Source organism: Falco biarmicus, chromosome 8 (assembly GCF_023638135.1).
Source record: "Falco biarmicus isolate bFalBia1 chromosome 8, bFalBia1.pri, whole genome shotgun sequence".
NCBI classification, from domain to species: Eukaryota; Metazoa; Chordata; class Aves; order Falconiformes; family Falconidae; genus Falco; species Falco biarmicus.
Genome location: NC_079295.1, coordinates 9647596 through 9672262, shown reverse-complemented (window position 1 = coordinate 9672262; position 24667 = coordinate 9647596). Strand labels below are relative to the sequence as shown.

Below are 24667 nucleotides of genomic sequence, written 5' to 3'. Positions count from 1 at the left end.
TCAGTATTTAACATCACAAAATTATCCTGGTGACAGTGAGTTTTTAACTTAAAAATGACTTTATAGAAAATTTTGATGAGGGTGACTGCTTATTTCACATAATTAAAGAAATTCAGATTCCTTTGTTATAACTTTCTGCAGCACACTATGAGTGGATGTATAGTAGCACATGCTAGAAAATGAGTGAGACTTAGATTTTACTGCCACAATGGATAAACTGTCTGTGCCTGAGGCAGATATTTCTGGCTTTCTCTGCTGTCTGAAGCTTCTTTTTCCTTTTGTCATCTGAAACAATTGTTCTGTCATTGAAAAATACCCTTATGCCATCACTTGTCTCTGTTCTTATTTTGGTACCAGTATCATATTTGATTAAAAGCTAGGAAAAATAAGGGAATAGATGCTTATAACACAGAGTCCTGCCTGCTGCACTGATGTTTGGAGCACAAAGTTAGAAGCTGAGTTTAAGACGTGGTTATGCCCTGGAAAAAAAATATAGGTGAGTTTAGGTAGCTTAAACGTGAACAAAACTAGAGGAATAATTATAGTTAATGCAGTTTTTCCTGCAGTTGCCAGACAGTTGAGTAGTTCAGAGTTAGTGTGGTTAGAGTCCCATTCTTCAGGGAATTAATAAAGAGCCTGTTCTCAGTCTTGCATATTATAAAATGACAAATGTCAGTGAACATGGCTGAGTGTTTCAGCTCTCCTGATTCAAGGAGCTACTATCAAAAGCAAATCCTTTGTGGCTTTTCCTTATTATCTTGCATTTTCTTTTAAAGTGATAAAATAATTTGGTTTAGTATTTTCACAGCACTTTCAGCCATCAAAACATCTTACAAAAGCAAACTAAGGTTAGAATCTGGTTGTTGATAAACTACAGGCTGAAGTGGGAGGGATGCTTGCTCTGTTAATACAGCTTGAAGACAAATTTAAGTAGTAGGGGGAAAATGAGCTCAGATGCATTCCCTTTCTGCAAAAGTCTCGCCAGTGGCCAACTTAAGTTATGTGCTAAAGATATTTTATTTGACAGTTTTATTTATAGCACTTTTCTCGCTATTAACTCTGCCAGAACTTTAGTTTTTCCCACAGCTGTTACATGCCTAAAAAACTGAGGGTTGCTGTCCCAGACTGTATGGGTGTTGTGAGGCACAGGGAAGGAAACTACCATGCGGGAGAATCTATTTGCTTGCTTGAGATGCCATAAGGTGACTTAATCATGAAGGCTTATTCTGTTAATGCATTGCAAGATTTCTGGCTGGCTCCTGAGGCCCTCCAGAGATGTGAATTTTTAATATATATTTGAGTGATCGGTAACAAATAGCATGTTTTACTGTTGCTTTAGTGAAAAAATTTACAAACTTACAGGGAGAATTGTAAAAAAGGTGGGGAGGAGAGATGCTGTACTCTTCCAGTTTGATAAATTATAGAATGGTTTGCGTTGGGACACCTTAAAGATCATCTAGCTCCAATCCCCCTGCCATGGCCAGGGACACCTTCCGCCAGACCAGGTTGCTCAAAGTCCTCCCCAACCTGGCCTTGAATCCTTCCAGGGATGGGGCATCCACAGCTTTTCCTGACAGCCTGTTACATTGTCTCACCACCCTCACAGTAAAGAATTTCTTCCTAATATCCGGTATGTCCTCACTTACTTTGTAACAGAACCAGCAACCTACCCAGGGTATTTTTTGATTAGTGCTACATGGATTGATGCCAAGATAAAGCTGAAGCATAAAATGAGTAGTAATGCATTAGTAAAGCTGACAGTAATGAATATTGAATTATCTTTGAGGGAAACTTCGTCACCTAAGTATGTGGAAGTAATGTGCAGTGTGAGGCACAATGTGTAAAGTGCTCTAAGTCTTCCAGAGATTTGTCAGCCTTACATAGAACACAGTAAAACAAATAAAACTGAATTAATACATGAAGTAGCTCTTACAGCTTGTGGAGGTGTTAAGATGTGGTTAGAAAGTGCTAGAGCTAATCTAAAACATGTTTTTGCTGAGGAAAAGGGGTGTTCTTTCACTGTCTGGTCCTGCTGCTGTTTTTCTGCTGACACTGGTGATAATTTAACCACTCTGCATGCCAGTTAATCTTAGTAAACCTGCAGGAAGCTTTGCACTCTGTGGTGATGGTTGTATATGATGAGAGAGGCTCAGCTGGGCTTGTCCCCTCCAGCTGAACTTGCCATGTCTGATTTCGTCCTGCACATGGACAGTAGTTTCTTCTACGGAAAGGAGACGACAGTTTCTTCCATGGCTGGGTGGAAGTGGAGCTAGGTCTGCGTGGTGGGGAAGAGCAGAGAAAATGAAGAACAACTGTTCAGCTTTTTTCCCCAGCCCATGCATCTCTTGAGCAATGTCAGAGTGATCTTGCTGTCTGGGCTTGGAGTCAAGGACCTACTTAAACGTTCCTGTGTGCTGCAGAGGCTGTGGGCCTGGTGTTTTCAGTGTGCAGAGATGTGGAGTGTGGCTTTTCTCTTGCTGCTTGACTGGCAGGAATTAGACAGTCTTTTGGCAAGCTCTCCTCCCTTGGAGCCATTCTTGAATGTTTCTTTTGGACAATTGTGTTACAATGAGGATTCATTAAATCTGAGGATTTTCTTTGACATAAGACACATGTAGATACATCCATCAACAGGCATCTATTTCACGTTAGCAGGAGTGGAGTATGAAAAGCTGCTGTGCAGTTTGCTCCAAGTCCACAAAATCAAGGAACTAGTGAAATTTTAGCCAAGGAAAATAACTTTCTGCTGCTGGACTTCCTGAACAGCCTTAACAGTGTTGGTGTTTGTCCTTTTATCTTGCTGTACCAGCAGTGGGCTTCTCCCTGTGCAAACACATGTGGGTGTTTCATGTGATTGCTTATATTGGAAAGTGATAGCTTGATAAGTGCTTGTGAGCCAGAGGGCAGTGGGGAGGCCTGTGGAAGGCTCTGAGTTACATGGTAACAAGCACTGAATTCCTCTATGATGTTGCTTGTTTGGTTTTGGTACAATCACTGAAAGATCTGAGATTACTTTGACTGTGGTTTAACAAGGAATGGCATTATACTTGGAAACAGTGAGGATTCCTGACACTTGGCTAAAAAGCTTTTATAATGTGTGAGATGGTAGATAAAGTGCAGTTAGCTGTGTCCTGTAGGGTAACTCAGTGGTGCTTCAACTGTTTGAACTTGTGGAGGATATTGGACCATTTGCCTAATTGTTCCTTCCTCGAACAGTCAGAGTCCTATGAACAGTCGGAGTCCTACGTTGAGTGTTTTGACATTTCACAGGGAGCAGTTTCATCAGAGGGATATTGGAATAACTTAACTTTTACATCTCGTTCTTTAGAAATAGCTTGCTTTAGTGATTTTTATCTCAGTATATTTGGAAACAAAAGATAAATGCTTTTATTTTTTATTAAAAAAATCAGTGCATGTGCATTTACTTTCTGGTGAAGTGTAGTGTGCCTGAGAAGACTGCTTAATAAATCAAACAGTTCAGTATTGACTTGGAGTGGAAATGAAGAATGTGTTTGAAAAGTGTATGTTCTGGACAGGTTATTAAAGTGAGATTTGCAATGGCTAAGGCTTGCAGCTTTGCACTGCACAATTCAGAGTGGAGGCAGCTGTAAACATTACTGTGTGGGGTGGGGAAGACCAGCCATGTTCTCTTTTCATACTCTGTGCCTATGCTGCTTGTGTGCTGAACCTGTCCATAGTCTACCCAGACTCTTGGGATGAGCTGGACTGTGAGAAACTTCCTAGCAACTCTTGCTCTGTTTTGCAGGCACAGGTCTTAGAGTGGCACGCTGGGCATAGTGTACAGTTGAGTCTTGTCTTTGGCAGCATCAGCTTTTACTGGCTCACTTCCCTCTACAGCTGAGGGTTGGTTTTATTTAACAGGGTGATACCCTCTTTTTCAGTAAGTCAGTGAAGGGATGCAAAGAGGAGAAAGGTGGGAGCTGGCTACTTTCTTGTGATTATGGCAATTACAGTGTGGAAGCTACAGGCTTGCGCTGACAGTGGTGAGATTGTAGCATGGGCTGAAACCTGATTAAGCATATGTGGGGCGTTGGTGTGTAGGAGGTCTAGAAGACAGCATCCTGAAAGAGGATTTTGATGACCTGTAGTAGAGGAGCTAGTGTGGTTTGGAACAAGCTAGATAATAAGAAAACTCCTGTTAATTTTCCTGTAAACTATAGATTGCTTCACAGAACTTACCTTTACGATGTTGATTTTAAAAAATATTAAAAAAAAACCCTGTTGGGCAATGATAACCAGCCTTTCTGACCTTCAAGCCTTCACTGTGGCTGTACTGTGTAATATAGAGAGTTAAAGTACTTGAGGTAGTTTGAGCCTGAGTATTCTGTGGGTGTCCCAAACCCCCAGTGTGGGCTGGGTACCTGTCTCTCTTCCGTAATGACAAAACTCAATAATGGCAATGCCAGACAGACATATTTCAGATCATTTGCAAGCATTTCAACTTCCAAGCACAGCCATCTCAAGAGTTGCAGGCTGACCATTATCCTATTACATTATCTCTGGTTAAATGCAACTAGATATTTTCAGATTTTACACTTTAAAATTTAGTCATTGTATTGAGTCTGAAATTGGCAGAGAGGCAGTTGGATTTTCCTAACTGATTTATCATCCTAAGATAGTGTACCACAATAAAAGAGCAAGTTAACTCTTTTATTGTATGTTGTCTGAAGCATGCTATTGCATGCCATTATTCATACTACTCACCATATGTGATTGCTAACACAAGTCTGGGAAGATGTGCTAAATCCCAGAGCAGGATTTAGCATGCATTAGCAAATGAAGTGTGTATCCAGCAGATTCCAAGGGTCGGTGTTGTGGTACAGCATGTCATATGGCTGATGTGTGGCAGAAGTTTCTTCATATAGACAGGAGAAGTTCACTCAAAGGTTCCTCTAGCTTGGTATTGCCTGGTACTCTGATCAGAAAGGCGGGTTTTCCAGGACCAATCTGGGATTGTTTACTCTTCCAACTTAAAATTTCTGCTGTAAATGTTTTAGGAGTGGAAGACAACGCTATGTTCACAGGATCGTTGGACTACGTGGCAGCTGGTGTTAAGGTTAACAGTGTTAAGGCTAGTGACTGGGTTATGTATTTGACAATAACCCTGTGCTGTTATTTCAATCTTTGTAATGACAGATATTTTGTATTTTTTGGTGTCTGGTTTTTTTCTTATTTCCTATTTTCCTTGTGTTTTCTTTTCTAGATGAGGGCTATTACCAAGGTGGAAAGTTTCAGTTTGAAATTGAAGTTCCTGATGCCTACAATATGGTGGTGAGTGTTTGTCATTAATAATTGCCTTTTTAGATTTAATTTCCAGGTAATAGGACTTAAGAGGGAACTTGTCATTAAGAAAGAGTCTTCTGTCTGTTACTAAAATATCATGGGTTTATATAAAACTCTTGGTTGCCTTGAGTTTTTGGAGGTCATCTGAACTCATGCTCAGAGTTGGGGTAATAAAAGTTGGATTTGGTTGCTCGAGGCCTGGGCCAGCTGGCATTTTGAAATTTAAGATGGACATTCCACTGCCTCTCTGGGCCTCTGTTCCAATGTTAATTTCCTTTGTTATGTATCTTTTTCCTGTATCAGGTCAGAATTTCCCATTTTGCAGCTTGTCTGTGGCCTCTTGCATTATTGTTGTGCACCTCTAAGAAAAGCCTGACTCAATTTCCTCTATAACCTCCTATTAGGTTAGTTTTAGACAGCATTAGGGTCTCCACCTTCAGCCTTCTGTTCTCTAGGCTGAATGAATCAAGGGCCCTCAAGTCTCTTTGTACTACACGTGCTCTGGTCTCATCACTATCTTTGTCTGCTAGGCTCACTCCACTTTGTCAGCGTATCTGCTACTGGGAGTTCAAATTGGGACACAATAATTCTGGATGCAATGTCATGAGTCCCAGGGAATGGGACCAATAATTTCTTTGGCTGTTCTTTTGCAGTCCAGTGTTTGCAACCAAACAGCCATGAGGCTTTTATTGACTCTGTGATACTTTAAAGAAAAAAAAAGTTTTCTCAACTGTCTGGCAGAAGCCTCTTGGAAGCACAGATGAGTCAGACCTGAGAGTCTCCCTTCTGGCTGAGATTCCATTCTTATCTGCTCTCTTGTGTTAATTATTCTTGAGAACTGCACTTAATGATTATTCTCACAGAGAATTATATATTTAAGAGAAAGAATGAAGTAGGTGAACAGAAAAGAAAATTTTTTTTCTTTGGGGCCTTCAGACTGGTGTTTATAGTTCTGATACTGGTCTTAGGTACTTAATCCCTTTTGAGATCATGCAGCAGAGGGCATTGGAAAGCACAGATAATGGTGGCAAGTGGTTTCCTTTAGCGCACTCTGCCAGTTCTACTGGTTGTCTCCCAGGCTGTTTTTAAAGTATCTTTAAAAAAAAATAACAGTTTCAATGGTTATTAAGCAGATGGCTTTTCAGAGGACCTACAAATGATTGCAGTATCTTATTGCAGATAAATAGAAATCTCCAGACAGCTTGGCCTTTTCAAAGCATGAGAAATATTGTACTTTACTAAAATTGCAGAGCCTTGCAAAAGAGATACAATTACAATAAAAATAACTGCAGACATTGTTTTCAGAGCTTAGCTGTCAAAAGAACAAGATTGACTCCAAAAGTGGAAAACAATTGGGGCGCATGTCTGGTTCTCAAAAATTATGCCTGCCATTCTGTGTCCTTGATATGATAGCTTGATATGTAAGGAAAATAGACTTATTCAAGCAATTGACTTGCAATATTTGCATTTAGGTATATTAATTGCAAGAAGAAGGAAGCATCATTTGCTTTTACTTTGAACGGGTTTGAGAATTTCACTTGCTTTTAACTTTTTTTTTCCTATTCTTTTGCTTTCTGTATTCTTAGTTTTGGAGTTCAGACTTCTTTCAGAGAGGCTGAAGAATGTATGGGGGAGGATGCTAGAGAGATGTTTCCAGGAAGACCTTTGGCTCATGTTCAGATGCACCAAGCCTATATTCAGCATTATATATATTTATATATATGTGGTAGTTGCAGTCACAGCATTGTTTATATACAAATATGAAAGAAATGCAGTGGTCTAGAATGTAGTAGCTTGAATTCCCAGACTGAGCTCAGAGGATGGCACGTTAACACTGCTAATAGGCTAATAGAGTAGAAAGTTTGTTGGATTTGCGTTCCAGAAGATGCCTTCACAAGTTTCCTAATATTCCTTTATTTATAGTCTATAAGTACCTGGGAGACTCACCGTATCTTACAAAATGTGCATGCTTGCAGAGGACTAGCATTTCTGAAACAGCTTTGAATTTTCTCCCTCCTTTTTTTGATAGTTATGCTCTCCTTTCATAGTAATAGTCATCAAGGATATTGCTTGAGCTGTTTGGTTTTTTTTTAAGAGTTTAGGATCCTAGCTGTCTTTATACCTATAAATTCTTTTAGTACGTGTAGGTGTTTTAGGTACTATTTGCAGTTGTATAGTTTTGGTTGTGTGTTTCTTTTTCCGTTCCCCTTAACCTCACCAAAGAATTTCATGCTGTAATACAGGCCACCCTTACCTAGCTTGTGTGTGGTTATACACACACTGTACATACAAAGGTGGTCATTTAAGGTTGACTACATCCTTGTTCTAAATTGAATAATTCTGTGCCATCACATACCTGAGAAACATGGCCTTCAGTAGGGGGAAACTCTGTCATGATCTCTGTCTAGTTTTTTAGTTACCTTCAATAATAGCAGTTTAACCACTGGCAATGTTGTGCACAGGGGAACATACACAATGTATATATATATTATATATATAAAATACACTCAACTTCAATTTCTTAAATTTTGTATTTAAGGTGTTCACCTGAACAACAACTGCAGGAAAGTATGTGATGTGTGAACAGGGGAGCTGAATGTTATTTTTGATTTGTTTTTTAAAATATGGTTTTGATTGCTATAATTAAAAAATCTTATGGTTTGTTACGGCTCCCTGATTAGCACTGGCAGAAAATCTACAGCAAATATTAATTAGGTATTTTTAAATTCTGAGCACCTCTTATTCAATACAAAAGTAAAAAGTTTGCTTTTGTGCAATTTAGAAAACATGCATTAAGTTGATTATGGTCAGATTATTAGTGACGATGTGTATGTTCACAAATACTGTGAAAATTGTGCTGAGGCCATGGTTTTGCTTTCTGCCAGGCAGCACAAGACTGAAACAAGTGATGGCAGTATTTTTAATAGAGCTCTTCAGACCTGCCAGTGTTCTTTCAGCCCATAAGTAAGGCTGGGATATAGCACATCTGCATCAGGCTCCTTGCAGTAGTGCTGAATGTCTTTATGTTGGGACTAGAAATACTGGATGAGACGGGCAAGTCATTGTAGCCCTGCTTCGGAGCCTGCATCCACGTTCTAGCTAATCTTTTTAGCTTGCAAAAAAAAAGAACATCTGGGTTTTTTAAAGCTATAAAATGCATAATTTATAGTATAGTTTCTGTAATGGCATCCTTTAATTTCTGTAGCATGCCGGTCCAAAATCTTTTGTTTGCTGCTTCTCTGGGGAGGAGTTCTTTTTTCACCCTTTGTTCCTCATAAGCGAGCATTCAGCATCTGCACTGGGAAAAGAAGCAGACGTAGAATGGTGGCGTAGTGGAAAAGTAAGAATATATAATTAAAGAGGAAAAACTTGGAAGATTGCGTTGTGGACTGCAGCCATGGCATACAGCTCTGCCAGAGGGCAAATCATAGGAGCCTGATTTTGAAAGTAGTGGCATGTGAATACGGAGAAGTAATGTATCCTCATGCTTTAGGTGTGACTGACTAGGATGTATGCTGATGTTTGGTACCTGGGCTATAAACTTCCTTGGTGCAAAGGTTCAAGAGCCTAAAATGTGGGAGGGATGCTTTGGAGCAAGCGCTGCTGTGAAGTGCTGCCTCTTGCTTGTGAACAGAGCACACAGCTAGTTAGGGCTTAACCTGTCTCTGTACCATTGAGCTGCTGTACTGACCACTAGAAATGTTCATTATGGTTATCTTGTCAGGCAATAAAAATATTATAAGGGTTCAACTGTATCCATAATTAATAACTATATTGAGAATTAACCATATTTATTATACAGAATTATTAACATGTATATGTACTATTAATAACTACCCATATTTAAGCTGATGAGGTTGATCACTTTAGAAGCATCTGAGCTTGAGAACTGGAAAGGGTTCCTATTTTTAATTGGCTATTGGAGGCACAAGGGTGGTTCAGGTAGATTTGCTACAGTGCTAGCAGTAATTTGTGTCCCCCCGCTCCTGCAGGCTGATGGGCTGTGTTTTGCCCCACACTTCACAGAAAAGCTGGAGAGAGGTAACAGAGCTCACCACAGGCTTTTCCTAAAGCAACGTGTTTCCCAAGGAGGGGAGCTCTTCCAAGTGCTGCAGTTGTACATTGTCATGTTGGTTAGTTCAATGATTATGTTTTTATTGTTGCTGATTTAATACTGTAATTGAGCAAGTATTGATGTTGATTGTGCTGAACCAAACAGTGAAGTGAGATGGACCTGATGGTGCCTGTGGGCTTTAAGTGATCTTTCTCCTACACTGCTGCTCTGCAAAGGCAATACCCAAGAAGTTGTGTGCCTCAGTAGTCTTTTTGAGTTAGTTCAGTTCATATGCTAATGAGCACTAGACTGCTCTTGGCGTTATGTTTTAATATTTGCTCTCTACTAGTATTCTCAATTAAATTTTCTTTCTGCCTGGTTAAAGCAGATCGAGGATCTTTATCTTTCTTTACCCTTTTTAGTGTTAGTATGAAATTACTACAAAAAACTCTTCACATTAAAAGCTATTGCTCACTCTTTAAACTCCCATATTGGAAATGGGACAGAATGAGGAGTTCTGTTCATCCTTTTTCTGTGGTGTCCAAGTGAACGGTCAGGTGATGCTTCCTGCAGCCTTAATGACTGAGGCAGAGTTGATCACATTCCCAAGGATGCAGGCATATAAAGATGGTCCTGTATGGAAAGGCCTCTGCTTTCCAGGGACAGTTGGAGTGAAAAACATCCTGAAAGGAGGACTTAATTACATACCTTTTGGAAAACATTTTTGGGGCATGTCTCAGATCTTCAGATCTCTTCCTTCTATATGACTGATTCAGACTGGCTACTTTTTGGAGCCTTTGGAAAACCTGGCACATGTCTGCAGAATCCTCTGCTCAGATCCAAAGTCTTTCACACCCGAGGCTTTCTTGATTTTTTTTTTTTTTTTTAATAGCACTGTTTTAGGTGGAACCAGTAGGCTTTGTCTTTTCATCTTTTCTAGACTCAGTGTAGTTCTGAGTACAAGAAGAAAAAAAATCTCACCCTGAGAGGCCTCTTTTTCCCCTAAATTTGGAGCTGATCTATGTGGAAAGATAATACCCTAACTTTTCTCACGATAGTGATACTTAGTTTTTTTAGGGTGTTAAAAGTCTTTTGAAGATCAACACTTAATTTTACCTGTTGTGAATTGCTTTAAAAAGTTTCAGATTTTTTTTTTTCTCAATTCATCTGTAAAGTTAACTGCAAAGTACTAAGAGAAATGCCAGCCTCTACTAGTATATGAGGGCTTCCTTCTGTCCCAGGCAGGGATTGTGGGATATCCTGCTCCACAGTTCAAAACCCTTCATATTTCATCATATCTGGGAGGAAGAAGGCTGATTCCTGTTTGCATATCCATACATGCATGAAACTGCCCTTAATACAATGTGTACTTTCCAAATGTACTGCTCTTTATGTCATTGAGGTGTACAGCATGAAGGAACGGCTTCTCTAACAGTGCAGTGTGCTATTTAGCAGAGAGCGTGTGGAATGTTCTGTGGTGGTGGGATAGTGTCAGAACAGAAAGCAATTGGTATTGATACAAATGTTGCAGAGGGATCATGAGAAGAAAGCTGGAGCTGGGTTAGTTAATTCCATACTGTCTTTTCAAACTACCATGCCATTAGAAATGTTAAAATCTGTTGGTAAGCCTGTCACTTTGGCATTTTAAAGTATGATATTTGTTCGGGAACAGGCTGCACATTCATGAGCTTTTGTTTAAAGCAAATAGAAGTTTGTTAGTGTTTGTGCTTACAAAACCTGCTGGGAATGTTTCTGCCCATACAGACATCAGAGGAAGCTGTGAAACAACAAGTAAAACATTTAATACTGTACACAGCAAATTACTTTAGCACCAAGTGCTGCTGCCTGACCTCTGTGTCCACAGCATTTGTTCCCCAAGCACTGCTTTTTCAGTTGACCAGCTGCCCAGAAATAGAGGTCGGTGAGAAATGGGAGCAAATGTTTTAAAATATTACTACTACTACTAATATCCAGTGAATGAGAGTTTAATTTTTTAAGAAATAAGCAAACTCCCTTCTTTTCTGCCCCGGGGTGCAGCTGATGAAATAATGGGTGCTACAAGACTAGGGGACCTGGTGCTTTAAGGAATGGAACCTGATAGATAGTACAGCTCTGGTTTAGTGTTCACATAAAATTGAACTGTCTGCCACCACAAGCCAGATTTGTTGGCAGCTCCCATGTTTCTGACATATCATGTTGTCAGAGTAGGCAGTCTTGGGGACTCTCCAGTTTAACATGAGGTGCCTTAGGCAGTGGTCAAAAGCCAGGAATTTAACAGTAGAACCACTAATCTTACACTTTTTTCTGGCCAATGTGTTAGTTGTGCAAACAGCAAAGAATTAAAAGGGATTTGGTTCCTGAAGGATCAGATATCACAATTAAGAGGCTTCCATCTACTACTTTGGTGACCCTGCTTTATACAGGTCTTGGTTTGGGACCAACACATTGTGAATTGGGCTCAAGCTCTGTCATGCCACTGGAAATTTTGAGGGAGTGCAAGGAAGCTCAGGGACCTGAAGTGCATGAGTTGGGCAGTTCTTATGTTGAAACACACTCCTGCTGTAAGGTAGCTCCTCTTTCACTTGTTGTGCTGGGTAATCCAGCCTGTCAAAAGTACAGGGTCATATGGCTTCATTTTCCTCGACTCATTTCTCTGTATGATGTGGTTAGCTGTGTTTGGCTGAAAATGAACACAAATCTCATTAAGTTCTTTAGAATCTGATAGGGGAGAGTGGCAAGAAGTACCTTAGGGCTGGCTTGTAGCTTGGTCTCTGGAATCTGTTTATTCCTGTTAATGGCTCTTTTGGGGAATTTTATATTTTGTAGAAACTGTAAAGAAAAAAATGGGGAGTTGTAGTTGCAGACAGTTTACAAGAATGCTTTGGGACTATCTAGTGTCTAGCGAAAATATTTCAAGTACATTGATTCCAGATATCCCTTAGGAACCCCATTTTTTTCCTCTAAGGAGAAGGTTGGGAAGAACTACAATTACAGGACAGATAAGATATCTGTATTAGTACACCTTGTCCCAGTGGAGTGCCAGATTGATCAAGATCTGAAAACATAAAATGAATTTATTGATTAGCACTTTATATTCTATCTTCCATTTAGTGAGGGTGATAGAGGGGAGAGATTATTTATTAGCTGCATTTTTAAAGAAACGTGACAACAAGCTTCAGATCAGCTTCAGCAAATTTTCCACCAAAACTGAAATCAGTATATGCATAGTTCTCAAATGCTTGCAACACTTCCTTGTCGCATCTATATGTGTTCACCAGTATGTTGAAGGGGACTGAGAATGGATGTGAGAGTCAGTTACCATTATCAAAACTAACAAGATATCCTAAAAGATAAGTGGGCTGCTTAGAAATAGACGAGAATATGAATCCATTCACTCTCATGACCCCCAGCTGAGGTTAGATCTACCTGTGCAGCTTTCAGTATCTGAGGCGAAAGAAGGGTTTGAGCAATTAAATTGATTTTGTAAGTTTTGTGAACCTTGTCATATGTATGACCTGGAGATTGTTAGAAGCATTAAAGCAAAACATCATCTTGAGGAAATGATGTGTAGATTTGTTGGTTTAAAGAAGACTGAAAGATGACCTGGAACAAGCTTGAAGGGAATTTTTTGGCTGAAGATAAATTTTCTGACAGTGCAGTTGTCCTGTGTGTCTAACAAAGGAAAAAAGAGAGAGAAAGAAAAAACCTTTGCCTTAATGTCAGGATTGGGTTTTTTTTCTAATTCTTAGCTATGAAAATCACTTCGAAAAAATAAAGGAATGAATTTTTGTATCATGAAAACAAAATAAGATGCTAGGTAGTTCAATCTGACTGTGAAGACTTGGGGCTTTTTGTTGCCTTTTTTTTTAAAAGGTTTAGTTTGTATAAAGCTTATACTGTGTTCAGCTCTGTAGCCCCCAACATAAGACAGACATGGACCTATTGGAGAGGGTCCAGAGGAGGGCCAAGAAGATGCCCAGAGGGCTGGAGCACCTCTCCTATGAAGACAGGCTGAGAGAGTTGGGGTTGTTCAGCTTGGAGATGAGAAGGCTCCGGGGAGACCTTACAGCAGCCTGCCAGTGCCTGAAGGCGTGTACAGGAAAGCTGGAGAGGGACTTTTTACAAGGGCATGTAGCGACAGGACAAGGGGCAACGGCTTTAAAGTGAGAGAGGGAGGTCAAGATTAGGTATTAGGAAGGGATTCTTTGCTGTGAGGGTGGAAAGACACCGGAGCAGGCTTCCCAGAGGAGTTGTGGGTGCCCCATCCCTGGAAGTGTAAGGGTCAATCAAGGTCAGGTTGGATGAGGCTTTGAGCAACCTGGTCTGGTGGAAGGTGTCCCTGCCCATGGCAGGGGGGTTGGAACTAGGTCATCTTTAAGGTCTCCCTTCCAACCCAAACCATTCTACGATTCTTACTTTTTTGGTTTTCTGCTCATCAATAAACATTCCCTGTTTGAAGGTGTATATGGTAGAAATTTACTGTTTTATCTTGATCTGCTGGCATGGAATAAGCACTGCTGCTTTCCCTTTCTTGAGAACTAGACATAATCTTTCAAAAGAACTTGAAGATGTAGCTAATGGAAAGCCATGCTATTAGAAAACTTCTAAGAATGACATTTGTTTTGAAGGTAAAAAGTTTGAGTGTTTTCTGCATGCCACTTAATTTTCAATAATGCTGTGATCCAGCACTGTGGCAGTCAGTGCCCTTTGTGTTATTGGACAAATGTGAAATAATAGTGGAGAAAAGTCACAGTCTACATGATAAATTGCAGATTTGTTGTCGTGATAGGTGTTCCTTCTTTTAGTGCTAGACAGGTATGTTATTGGTTGTTCAGTACTATGCATATTTTCTTACCTCTTTTCCAAGGAGTCTTAGTTAAAAAAAGTTACTAAAAAGGTAATTAGGAAGTTGAGAATGAAGCAAGGAGGCAAAACACATCATGCCACTATGCAAATACAGTTATTTGAGCTATCTTGTCTCTTGACTGAAGACTTAATGGGTAGCAGTGGAGGAAAATAGCTCTACATCTATAATACGTGATTTAATTGAAGTTATGAAAGGTACTGGTCTGTGCTGATGTATTCCAGTACACTTACTATAAGAAATAATCTGCTTGACTGAAAGCTGCAGATTGTAATTTGGAAAGCATGGATAGAACAACGTGCTGTTGCTAAGCTACCAGACTTTTTATGACCTGCTTTTTATTTACTTCACAAAACTAGAGCAAATGAGACTATACTTCAAGAATCTGTATTTTAAAACCTACTGTGGAATTCCAAAATCTGGTAATCTTCCCTGAAAATAAGTTTGCTGTCTTTTTATGGTAGTATCTTAAGTTTGGATATGATGTGCCTTCTTGATGCTTCCTCTGATGCTTTCTATTCAATTGTGAACAGGAAGGTCTGTATGTAAAAGAAGCTATTCTTTTGATGTGATTGTTACCATTGCATCCTCTGCTGGTTTTTAACAAACCCGACTTGAATAAGCCTTGGGAGAAAACAGTAGTTTTCTGGTTTAAATTGTTGTCTTACTGGTTAAGTGTTAAGAAACTGAATGACTTGGAATGTTTTTTTCTTTCTGAAGGACAGAGAAAAAAGAGTAAATTTTCTTGGCTTTCTTTAAAGTTACATTTTTCTAAGAAAAAGTAATATCAGCCCAGCTTTTGTGAAGAGGTAGAGAAGCTAAAAGGACAGAGAAAGCTCATGTAACCCCTGTAGGTTATGTTATTGTTGTCTCTAACACACAAACAGAGGCTGTGAATATCAAATATATTTGCCTTTTTCAGTTCCATGACTTGCAACAATAATACAGTTTTATTTTAAGGGATAACATTACCATTTGTTTTTTCTCCTGGCAGCCTCCAAAGGTAAAATGCTTGACAAGAATCTGGCATCCGAACATTACAGAGACGGGAGAAATCTGCCTAAGGTAGCAACAGCATTCTGTTGTGTGGTTTTTTTTTTTTTTTTTTAACCTTGGAGATTTATGTCTGATAAAACACTGTATGTAATTTTCATGCCAGTATTTTTTTTTTAAACAGATTCTGCAAATCAGTGGCATGTGACCCTTAGGAACTTAGAAATCTACTGAAAATACTGTTCTTGCTATGTTTAAAAGAGACCATGTAGAGCCTGGCTTTTTAGGTTCAGACTAAACATTTTGTTCTACTTAAGGTAAAAATGTAAACTCCAACCTAAACAAAGCTTAGTTTGTTTTTCTTTCTCTCCATAACTGAATAGTTCTCAGGCCCTGAGAGGGCTTAAAACTTTCCTTGTTTAATGTCTGAATGTCTTAAGCACTTGAAACCCATTTATATTTCAAAAAGGAAGGGAAAAAGTGTTCCTTAAACTTTTGACAGTAACTATTCTATATTAGCCATTTGTTTATTTTAACATCAAATATCCACTATAAGACACATGTGCCAGTTAAAATAGAGTTGGGGGAGTGTAAGTCAATATAGGAATCCCAAAAGCTTTACTTTGGTAAAGTGTGAGGCTTATGTTTCTGTGTGGTTTTCCTTTATAGTAAATGTTTCCTCTTCAAAATCAGTTTCTGAAAGTTTGTAATATCAGTGTTTTTTCATGAGTACCTGATGGTGAAACTGGTCAGAAATGAAACATAAACAGAAGTGAGAAGCATGACTGTCATTTTTCAAGTTAATGAGATGTAAAAGAAAAAGCAGATAAAGCAATGAATAAAAATGAGATAGACAGCTCTTCTGAAAATCCAAAATGTTTGCCACTCTGAGTAGCAAATCAGCGCTGAAAAACCACAAATTTTTCATCTAGATTTAAAAATAATGTTTTAGTGCTGTGTTCAAGGTCCTGGTGAAAATGAAGTTTTCACAGGGCTATCTGTCACTCTTCATAGACTGGTCAGGCTCATCAGCTGATAGCAACTAATGAGCTGTTATCAGTGCTTTTAGCCACAGTGGTCTGCTAACATCAAAGGGCAGCAGAAGCCAGCCTGAGGAAGCTCTGGTATGTTCCTGGTGCTTGATAGTGCCAGACTGGAGCAGGATTACAGGCAGCAAGGGCTGGTGTCCATAGACTTTACCTCACTTGGGAACTGGAGGATTTAAATGCACTAGAAAAATACACTAATTCCTCTCAGACTACCTAAAAACCTGGTTGTCCACAGTTATTTGGAGCTGTAGGCTGGTGATACAGGAAGGTTGTTTTGGCAGATACGTATTGCTAGTTTTATCAAATTTGCCAGACCTGTAGTGTTTCTCTGTGCCTTCTAGGACTGTTTTATTTTACACAGCTGGACTTGTCACTTGACAGTAGGGAGACTGATTTGAGGATCATGTTTTCACAGTTTAAATCCTACCAGAGTCCATGTGGCTTAGTGGAGAAAGCTTAGATGCTTTGAGTCAAATAGTGCAAGTAAATGAATGTATAAATGAGCTCTTTGGAACCCGTGAAATAAAAATACTGAACACCAAACGATAGCTAAAATTTTAAACTCTGACTGTAGTGCAGCATCTGCTGAGGTTAAGTAAAACCTCACGTTTCTGAGGATATTTCACTATTTCTTGTCTTTAAATGGTTTTAATTATGAAAGATTAACCTAGTGTTGGAACATAATTCTAATGAAGTACTTTTTTCAGCATCTGCATTGAAGCATCACCTTTATTTGATTGTCAGATACTTTAACATCTCAAACCTTTGAGATGTCGTACTGTTTAGATGGAAAAAACTAAAATAACTTGGATTGCTTTATGCCTGCTATAATGGAAAATGCACTATATATAGTACTTGCAATCAACTTATACAAGAGTCTTTACGTTAAAATAGCTTCAGTTATTTTTAAAAGCAGAATAAAATTCCTTATCGGAGTTTTTCCCAACTGTCTCTTACTAAATGTACCTCATACTGTGGTGTGTGTTTATTTGATAATCATCCCTGAATTAAAATAAAACAAATGATTAAACTTGTGGTCAAGTGTAATAGTTTTTGGCAGGAAAAGTGTAGTTTTTCTGTGCTTTATGGATTGCAGTTACTCTGGACCATATTAATAATGAACTATATTAATTAGTTCTGGACCGTACTTGTAGATATTACCTCTGCTGCACATGCAGATAGAAAAATATCAAGATACCTAGAAAAGATATGCTTGCTTATCACATTGTCCTGGTTTTGACTGGGATGATTTTCTTCTTAGTAGCTAGTACAGTGCTGTGTTTTGGCTCTGAAGTGAGAACAATGTTGATAGCTCACTGATGTTTTTAGTTGTTGCTGTGTAATGTTTATACTGAATCAATGACTTTTCCAGTTTCTTGGGCCTTGCCAGCAAGAAGGCTGGAGTGGCACAAGAAATTGGGAAGGGACACAGCCAGGTGAGCTGACCCGAACCAGCCAAAGAGGTATTCCATACCATGAGAGGTATTCCATACCATGGGACGTCATGCTTAGTATATAAACTTGGGGGGGTTAGCTGGAGCCTGAGGCTTGTTGCTTGGGGACTGGCTGGGCATCAGTTAGCAATGATGCAATGTTAAAGGCTGCTGAATGGAGAAACTTCTGAAGACTGATTAATTGTATCAATTGCATTGTATAGCCAAATGTTGCAACTTCCCCAGTTAGAAAAGCTGATTAAGTTGATAGCTTGTTTCTGTTCTCCAGTGCTGTTCCCAGTCTCCTCAGCTGTGGAAGCAAAAAAGCTCTTTAGAAGGACTTTCTACACCAGTTGCTCCACTCCTCGTATCTATAGCATGACCTTCAGAATCAGTTGCACTGGCAGTGTTGGGTTGAGCAGGGGGGAGAGCAAAGGAGGAACCCCTATAATGTATCCCTGCCAGCAGAGGGTTTCTGAAGTGGGTTCTGAAGTTGGCTATGAAGACAGGCTGAGAGAGTTGGAGTTGTTCAGCTTGGAGATGAGAAGGCTCCGGGGAGACCTTACAGCAGCCTGCCAGTGCCTGAAGGCGTGTACAGGAAAGCTGGAGAGGGACTTTTTACAAGGGCATGTAGTGACAGGACAAGGGGCAACGGCTTTAAAGTGCGAGAGGGAGGTCAAGATTAGGTATTAGGAAGGGATTCTTTGCTGTGAGGGTGGAAAGACACCGGAGCAGGCTTCCCAGAGGAGTTGTGGGTGCCCCATCCCTGGAAGTGTAAGGGTCAATCAAGGTCAGGTTGGATGAGGCTTTGAGCAACCTGGTCTGGTGGAAGGTGTCCCTGCCCATGGCAGGGGGGTTGGAACTAGGTCATCTTTAAGGTCTCCCTTCCAACCCAAACCATTCTACGATTCTTACTTTTTTGGTTTTCTGCTCATCAATAAACATTCCCTGTTTGAAGGTGTATATGGTAGAAATTTACTGTTTTATCTTGATCTGCTGGCATGGAATAAGCACTACTGCTTTCTCTTCCTTAAGAACTACAGGTTTTTTTGTGTCAAACTTACCTTGAATGGTAGTTTCTGTTGGCAAAAGGAAGGCAAAACTTTTATTGGAACTGACATATTACATTGATAAATGTGTTCACCTAAGAGCTTTACATTAAGGCAGGCTTTCTCCAGGACTGATCTCCCCATTACAGTAACTTTTATTCACTTAAGCTGTAAATCGTGTCAGCTGGAGCTTCAGAAAGTTTTGAAGTTGCTTTTGTAGTGTCTCTTGAAGCAGTGGGTGAGGAAAAACTGCTGGTTGTGCCATTTGAGAACCTCCTAGTAGCCCAGCCCAGCTCCTCTATGGCAGCAGGACCCGTGGATGACAGGTCTTTGATCAGAAGCTATATGCAAATGCTTGTTCATCCACTAAACTGGTTCATGATGTTTTGTGTGTTTCTACTCATTTAGGTGTGTGTTCTCCTGTGTGTATGATGCTCTGAGAACAGATCACCATTCAGACCCCCAGACTCTCTGGTTGTTCTATCTAGGTCATCCCCACTGAGAGCACGAGATGTGGTTTCACTAGATATCCTGTGCTGGGAAGAGGTTTTGATTAGGGGCCTAATGATCATTCCCAGTCTGTAGGAAGAACAAGGATGCTGCTCTAAAAATGAATTATATCAGCAAATGAGAAATATTAGACAAAGGTACACTTAATCTGTCTTCATTTCCTTTCCACCAGAGTTTTATGAGAGGTATGAGTGGCTCTTCTCAAGTCCTGGCTGCTGGTGTCCACAGCTGGAGATGTGCCAAGAGAGCTCTGAGGCTTTGGGAAGCTGGAAGGGTGATAATGAGGTTCAGCTGATGTGTTCAGGCACTTTGAGCTTTATCAGTGCATATTTTTGTGCTTTTATTGTGTGTTACCTTACTCCTCACTTCTAAGCTCACAGCAAGGTATATGAAGAGGCAGAGGGGAGTACTATAGCACAATTTTATGAGGAACAGACAGAGCCAGCTAAAAAGTCTGTTACTTGCTCAAAACCTGAAAATCCTGGCTTTTGCCTGTTCAGCAGCATTTTTGCTCTTAACTTTTGTAATACAAACAAAAATGGGAGCCATGAGATACTGTTTTCACTGTTCTTGAAATTAGTTTTGAGCTGCACTAGTGGCAATGGCATACTTTTATCTTTTTAAAGGCACAGAAATGAGATGAGAAGCACAGTTAAGATGGAAGATTGTCCAGTATGATCATCCTGTTCCTAGACTCTCTACATTGAACAAGGAATAATGCTAGTCATAGTATATTTCCTTGGATTAAAAATTTGGCACATTCAACAAATAACTATATGGGTAGCCTGTATGGTCCAATCATCTACTGTAATTTAAAAATTACTTAAGACGTGACCTAACAATTCTGTGATTGTATCTCATTCTCCTATCCCTGCTGCTAAGAAGCTGAAGTCCTTTCACAGAAGAGAGGTTGATAATCCTCTTTTCTTGCTAATTAGTTATCCCACCAAAAATATTCTTTTTTGGATTGAATTGTTCCAGATTTGGTGAGAGATGAGTCATTCTGCAAGCCTGTCTCTTCATCAAAGATGAACATGTTCCAGACTGGAGCATGTGTCTGTGTGCTAAGGGGAAAATAAAAGCTCAATGTGGAGACTGTCTCACAAGGATTTCTGTCACAGTTTGCTTGATGAAAATAATTCAGGTTTTTTGACAAAGGTTGAGCTCAAATTAGGAGATCTGTAGTGACCCTATGTAGAATGTAATTCTAGGACAACATACCAATTCTTGTGCTTTAAAATCCCAGTACATAGATGTAGTGCAAGAGGTAATTCTTACATTGCAATTACTTCCAAAGTTCTTAATGTTTTCTGAAGATTTCTGACAAAGTTTGTTTAACTAGAAGTTGCACTATATAATGTGTGTGTCTTTTTTTTTCCAGTTTATTGAGAGAACATTCGATTGATGGCACTGGCTGGGCTCCAACTAGAACATTAAAGGTATTATTTCCTTTTAGATACATACATCAAACAAGGTATATCTTCTAAAATACTACTGTGGACTTGCAAAGAGACAGATAATGCAGTTTGCTCTAGAAACAATTGAATTTTTTGTCTTTGAACAAGTGTTGGTGACAACACTGAAACAAGTACAGTGCCAACTGATTATAGAAATGATTGCTTGTTTTGGCACAGCTGCACATAATCTTTTATCAGTCAAAGCAGTATTTGTAGAATGGTATGACTGCAGGTGACCCTGAGAAACCATGCAGTAAGGATGGTCTGCTTTTTACCCAGGCAACAAATACAAGAGCATGATGGTGAGCAGGACTAACAGTAATCCATGAACCTTGTAATTTCTATTGTGTTGATATTCCTGACACAGCAATAGTCTGTCTTCCCTTCAGGCCCCCAAGGTCCTCTGAGTAGAGGAACTTGGAAAAGTGAAAGGCTAGTTGCATTTGGGAGAAACACCATGTGGAACAGAATCAAATGTAGTTACTGCACTGTCTTGAATTCTGTTTCATCCCATGTTGGAAGGGGGGAGCAGCACGTCTGCGCTTAGTTATTGCATGAAGCAGGGCACTCTTGGCTGTTTTAATCACCCCAGTAGGGAACTAATGACCACTGCCCTTTAACCTTGCCTCAAATGCACTTTACCCCAGTCACTAAAATGTAAGTGAAATCTGGTCCCTGTAAAGTTGCTGGGAGTTGTGCTACTGTGGTTGCAGAATGACTTCAGAGATTGGTCCCACTGCAACTGGGCAGTATTAACAAATTCAGTCATGGTTCTTGCATGAAATAGTCTCTCTGAGATTGTTGTGAAGCACATGCACTTCAACATAGTGACTGCTCTTGTCATGCTACAGGAAGCAGTCAATTGCCCATTTACTGCTACATGACTGTGCTGCCAGAAGAGTCTTGCAGAACACTGAGCAATAATCTCCCTTTTGCTTTTACCAGAAACTCTGCCAGAACTGGTTCTTAAAGAACATTAGCTACATTAGGTAGGTTAAGGGTACACATGTCAGGTGTTTGTTCCTTTTCAAAACACAAATTGAAAATGAGTTTTGTCTAATATTTGATTTCCTTTTTGCACTGTGAATCACATCTGTGACTTTCTTCATCTGTAAAATCTCTTCATGTGCATCTGACTTCTGTAAAGTGAAGTAGAATCAACGTGTGTATTTTCTTAAACACCCTTTCCCTATTTTTTTCTTTCCATCGGCTAGTATGATTTTGATTTGTCCTTTGTGTGTGCTTTCATATTGGGTTAACTCAAGACAGACACTGACTTGGGTAATTAACTAGCTCTGTTTCTGTCCCTGTGTTTCATTCCCAGAGAAAGTTTTTGGACTACAAGTTTTAAGCTTCAGCTATTAGAAAATTAGTATACCAATATTGCAAGCGGACAAGAATGTACATATATTTTTATTGCTGCCCTAGCTTTGTTCATGGTATCTTTCTTACAGAGATTAAAATACTGCTACATGTTAGGACTACGGGTGAGAGTAACTTGACCGTGAACTCTACTTCCTGTCCTCAGTGATGATAGAGGATGTGTATTAATCTTTTCCATTTTATTCTTGCATCAGTTGCTAATTGCCTGTGAGTAACTTCATAGGTTAAACACTCTGGAATCCTCAATACCAGGAGACACGAGCTACTGAATATTGTGCAGCATTTTAGGGTGGTTTTACCTTCAGTAAGGTAGAGGGGACAAGAAGTCCACAACCACAAATGAAAAAAACCAGGAACTTTGTGGGTGTTGAAATTAAAGATTCAGCAAGAGAAAAGGAGATAGCAGTTTAACTTAAAGAAAGAAAAGAACAATCCAGCATCGTTCTTGGAATTTTCCCCCGCCTCCCCCTCATTGGGCATTGAAGCACCACAATTCCAAGCTCACATTTTATACCTTTGTAATTTGGGGTGTCTTTTTGAAAAGTTTTCATTCCTTTACTTTTGGTTGCCAGAGGCTCCACTTTAAACGTGCAGTTTCAGTGAGTGTTCTCTCACTTGTCATGTTGCCACTTCATGATTTGAAGTGTTATTAAAAAATAAGTATCACATGTTGGTCTTAACTTCCAAGTTGTGCCTCTGTAGAAATGTGTTGTTACGCTGCACCTCTAGTACAAAAGGAGCTTATAAAAATGTGAGCAGAAACAGCCATTGGGGATGTTGGTAAGCTGCAAGCACTATTGCCTAGTGGTTTTACTTGGGATACAGGTTGTAACTAGATGGTAACTAGCATCAGGAGTGAGTCTGTTCCTTGTCAGAGATACTCTTCATCTATTCCAAGTGTACTCTTTGAGAGGACTCATAAACCTGGGAAAGGTGAGTCTTTTGCAGCCATGGTTCCTCATGTCCATTCTGTCAGGTGCTGTTTCAGGTCTTTGGCTGACTGTCTCCTGTCACGTTTCATGCATGCCTTCCTATGTGTTTTGAAGCTTGATTAGTGTCCAGGTGCTTAGATTGGAGGCTACACATACTTCTGAGATGGAAGATACAGAATTGTGCTGGTTTAATGATGATATGGCCACACAGTCAAGTTGTTCATCAGTGTAAATTAATTGTGGTTAGGTGTGTGTTAACTGTACACCACAGAATTACATGGAATAGTGAGTGACTGGTAGCAAAGGAGAGCCATGAGATGTGACCCACGTTACTTTTATCTCTTAACATGCCACCTTTACCCACTAATCCAGTCTTCCTGAATCCTTTGTTTCCAATATTTGGACACCGTGGTCTGAAGAACCTGTATGTCTCAATAAGCAGAATACACTTGTGAATTTGCGCAGTTATGCTATGGATAGTATCCAATCTTGGCTAGTGATGGACTTGAAAGTCAGTATTTCATATTCCGCTCATCAATAATATGAAGGCAGCCTGGTTTTCTGTAGGAATAGTATCCAAATTTGTCCAACAAAGCACTCTGTAACACTGCTAAAGTAGTTAATTTGAGAATGGGTCTGTACTGTGTTTCTGTGACAAAACTTGGCAGGCATTATTAATGCAGCCATTCTGGGTATTCTTGGTGTATCGATTCCAATAGATAACACAAAACCTCCAAAGCCACATACACAAACCAGCTCTGTTGTATGCTGCTGCATGCATTAGTTTTATGTGCTTAACCTTTTAGAAGGCTAGTTTTAGATTGTCTCATCTTCTGTATCCTTGTGGTGGCAGCAAAGCTCTTACATGAAAAAGCCTTCAAAATAAACTCTGTGACTACTTTTTAACTTAGAGTATCAAATGGGTAGAATCTTGAAGAGGCATTTAGGTTTTGCCTTTTAACTATCTGAAATTTTTACAGAGTATTTAGAAGATTTCAATTTTATCTGATAAATTGTGTTTTAAGTATAGAGAATTCTTAATGAGGGGGAAAACCTAACTCAATTTCGTTTTCTAGCATTTTGTTCCACTGTATTATCTCATCCATGACTTGAGTTTTCCTTAAGTTACCAAGTGCTGAGCGTTATCTCTTTTCCATGTGACTACTTCCTGCTACTGAATGCGTTTCCATAGACCACTGCAAAAAGCAACCTGTGTACTAGTGAAGGCACTAAAGAATGTGTTATTTCTGAATTCCTTTATCAGATACTTTCTAAATTGGGTTATGAAGAAAGTTGGGCTTTAACCCTGAAACAGATCATTGGTAGGTTAATGTTTTTAAACAATCCATATATACTTTTTAATCACCATTGATGCGATTGTAAACATTTTCTTTGTTCATAAAAACACTCCAGAATCCTAAATGCTTAGATAACTTCTGCTAGCAGTTTGGTCCACAGACAATGGATTGTGTGAAAAATGATGCAGTGTTCTCTAAGTGATATTTGTGTAATCTTTCACTACTTTATAGCTAGTTATGAGTTAGCGACAGGAGCCCTCAGTTTTCATTCTGTTATGTTCTACATCATTTTATTGCATACTTGTTTCTTCTCTAAAACAGAGTATTAATCAGGCTGAGGA

At 39.5% G+C, this 24667-nt stretch overlaps 1 protein-coding gene across 13 annotated transcripts in view; it reads left to right on the top strand.

Moving 5' to 3' along the window:
- Positions 1–24667, top strand: part of UBE2F (ubiquitin conjugating enzyme E2 F (putative)) — a 90578-nt gene that overhangs the window by 22929 nt on the left and 42982 nt on the right. For all 13 annotated transcript variants that reach the window (XR_008823471.1, XM_056348780.1, XM_056348776.1 and 10 more), the window contains 3 exons: positions 5225–5292; positions 15217–15287; positions 20638–20695. Coding sequence is in view for 12 of the 13 variants with exons in the window: in XM_056348780.1 (XP_056204755.1) it covers positions 5225–5292; positions 15217–15287; positions 20638–20695 (197 nt within the window). In the remaining variant the exon portion in view is untranslated. The remainder of the gene's footprint in view (positions 1–5224; positions 5293–15216; positions 15288–20637; positions 20696–24667) is intronic.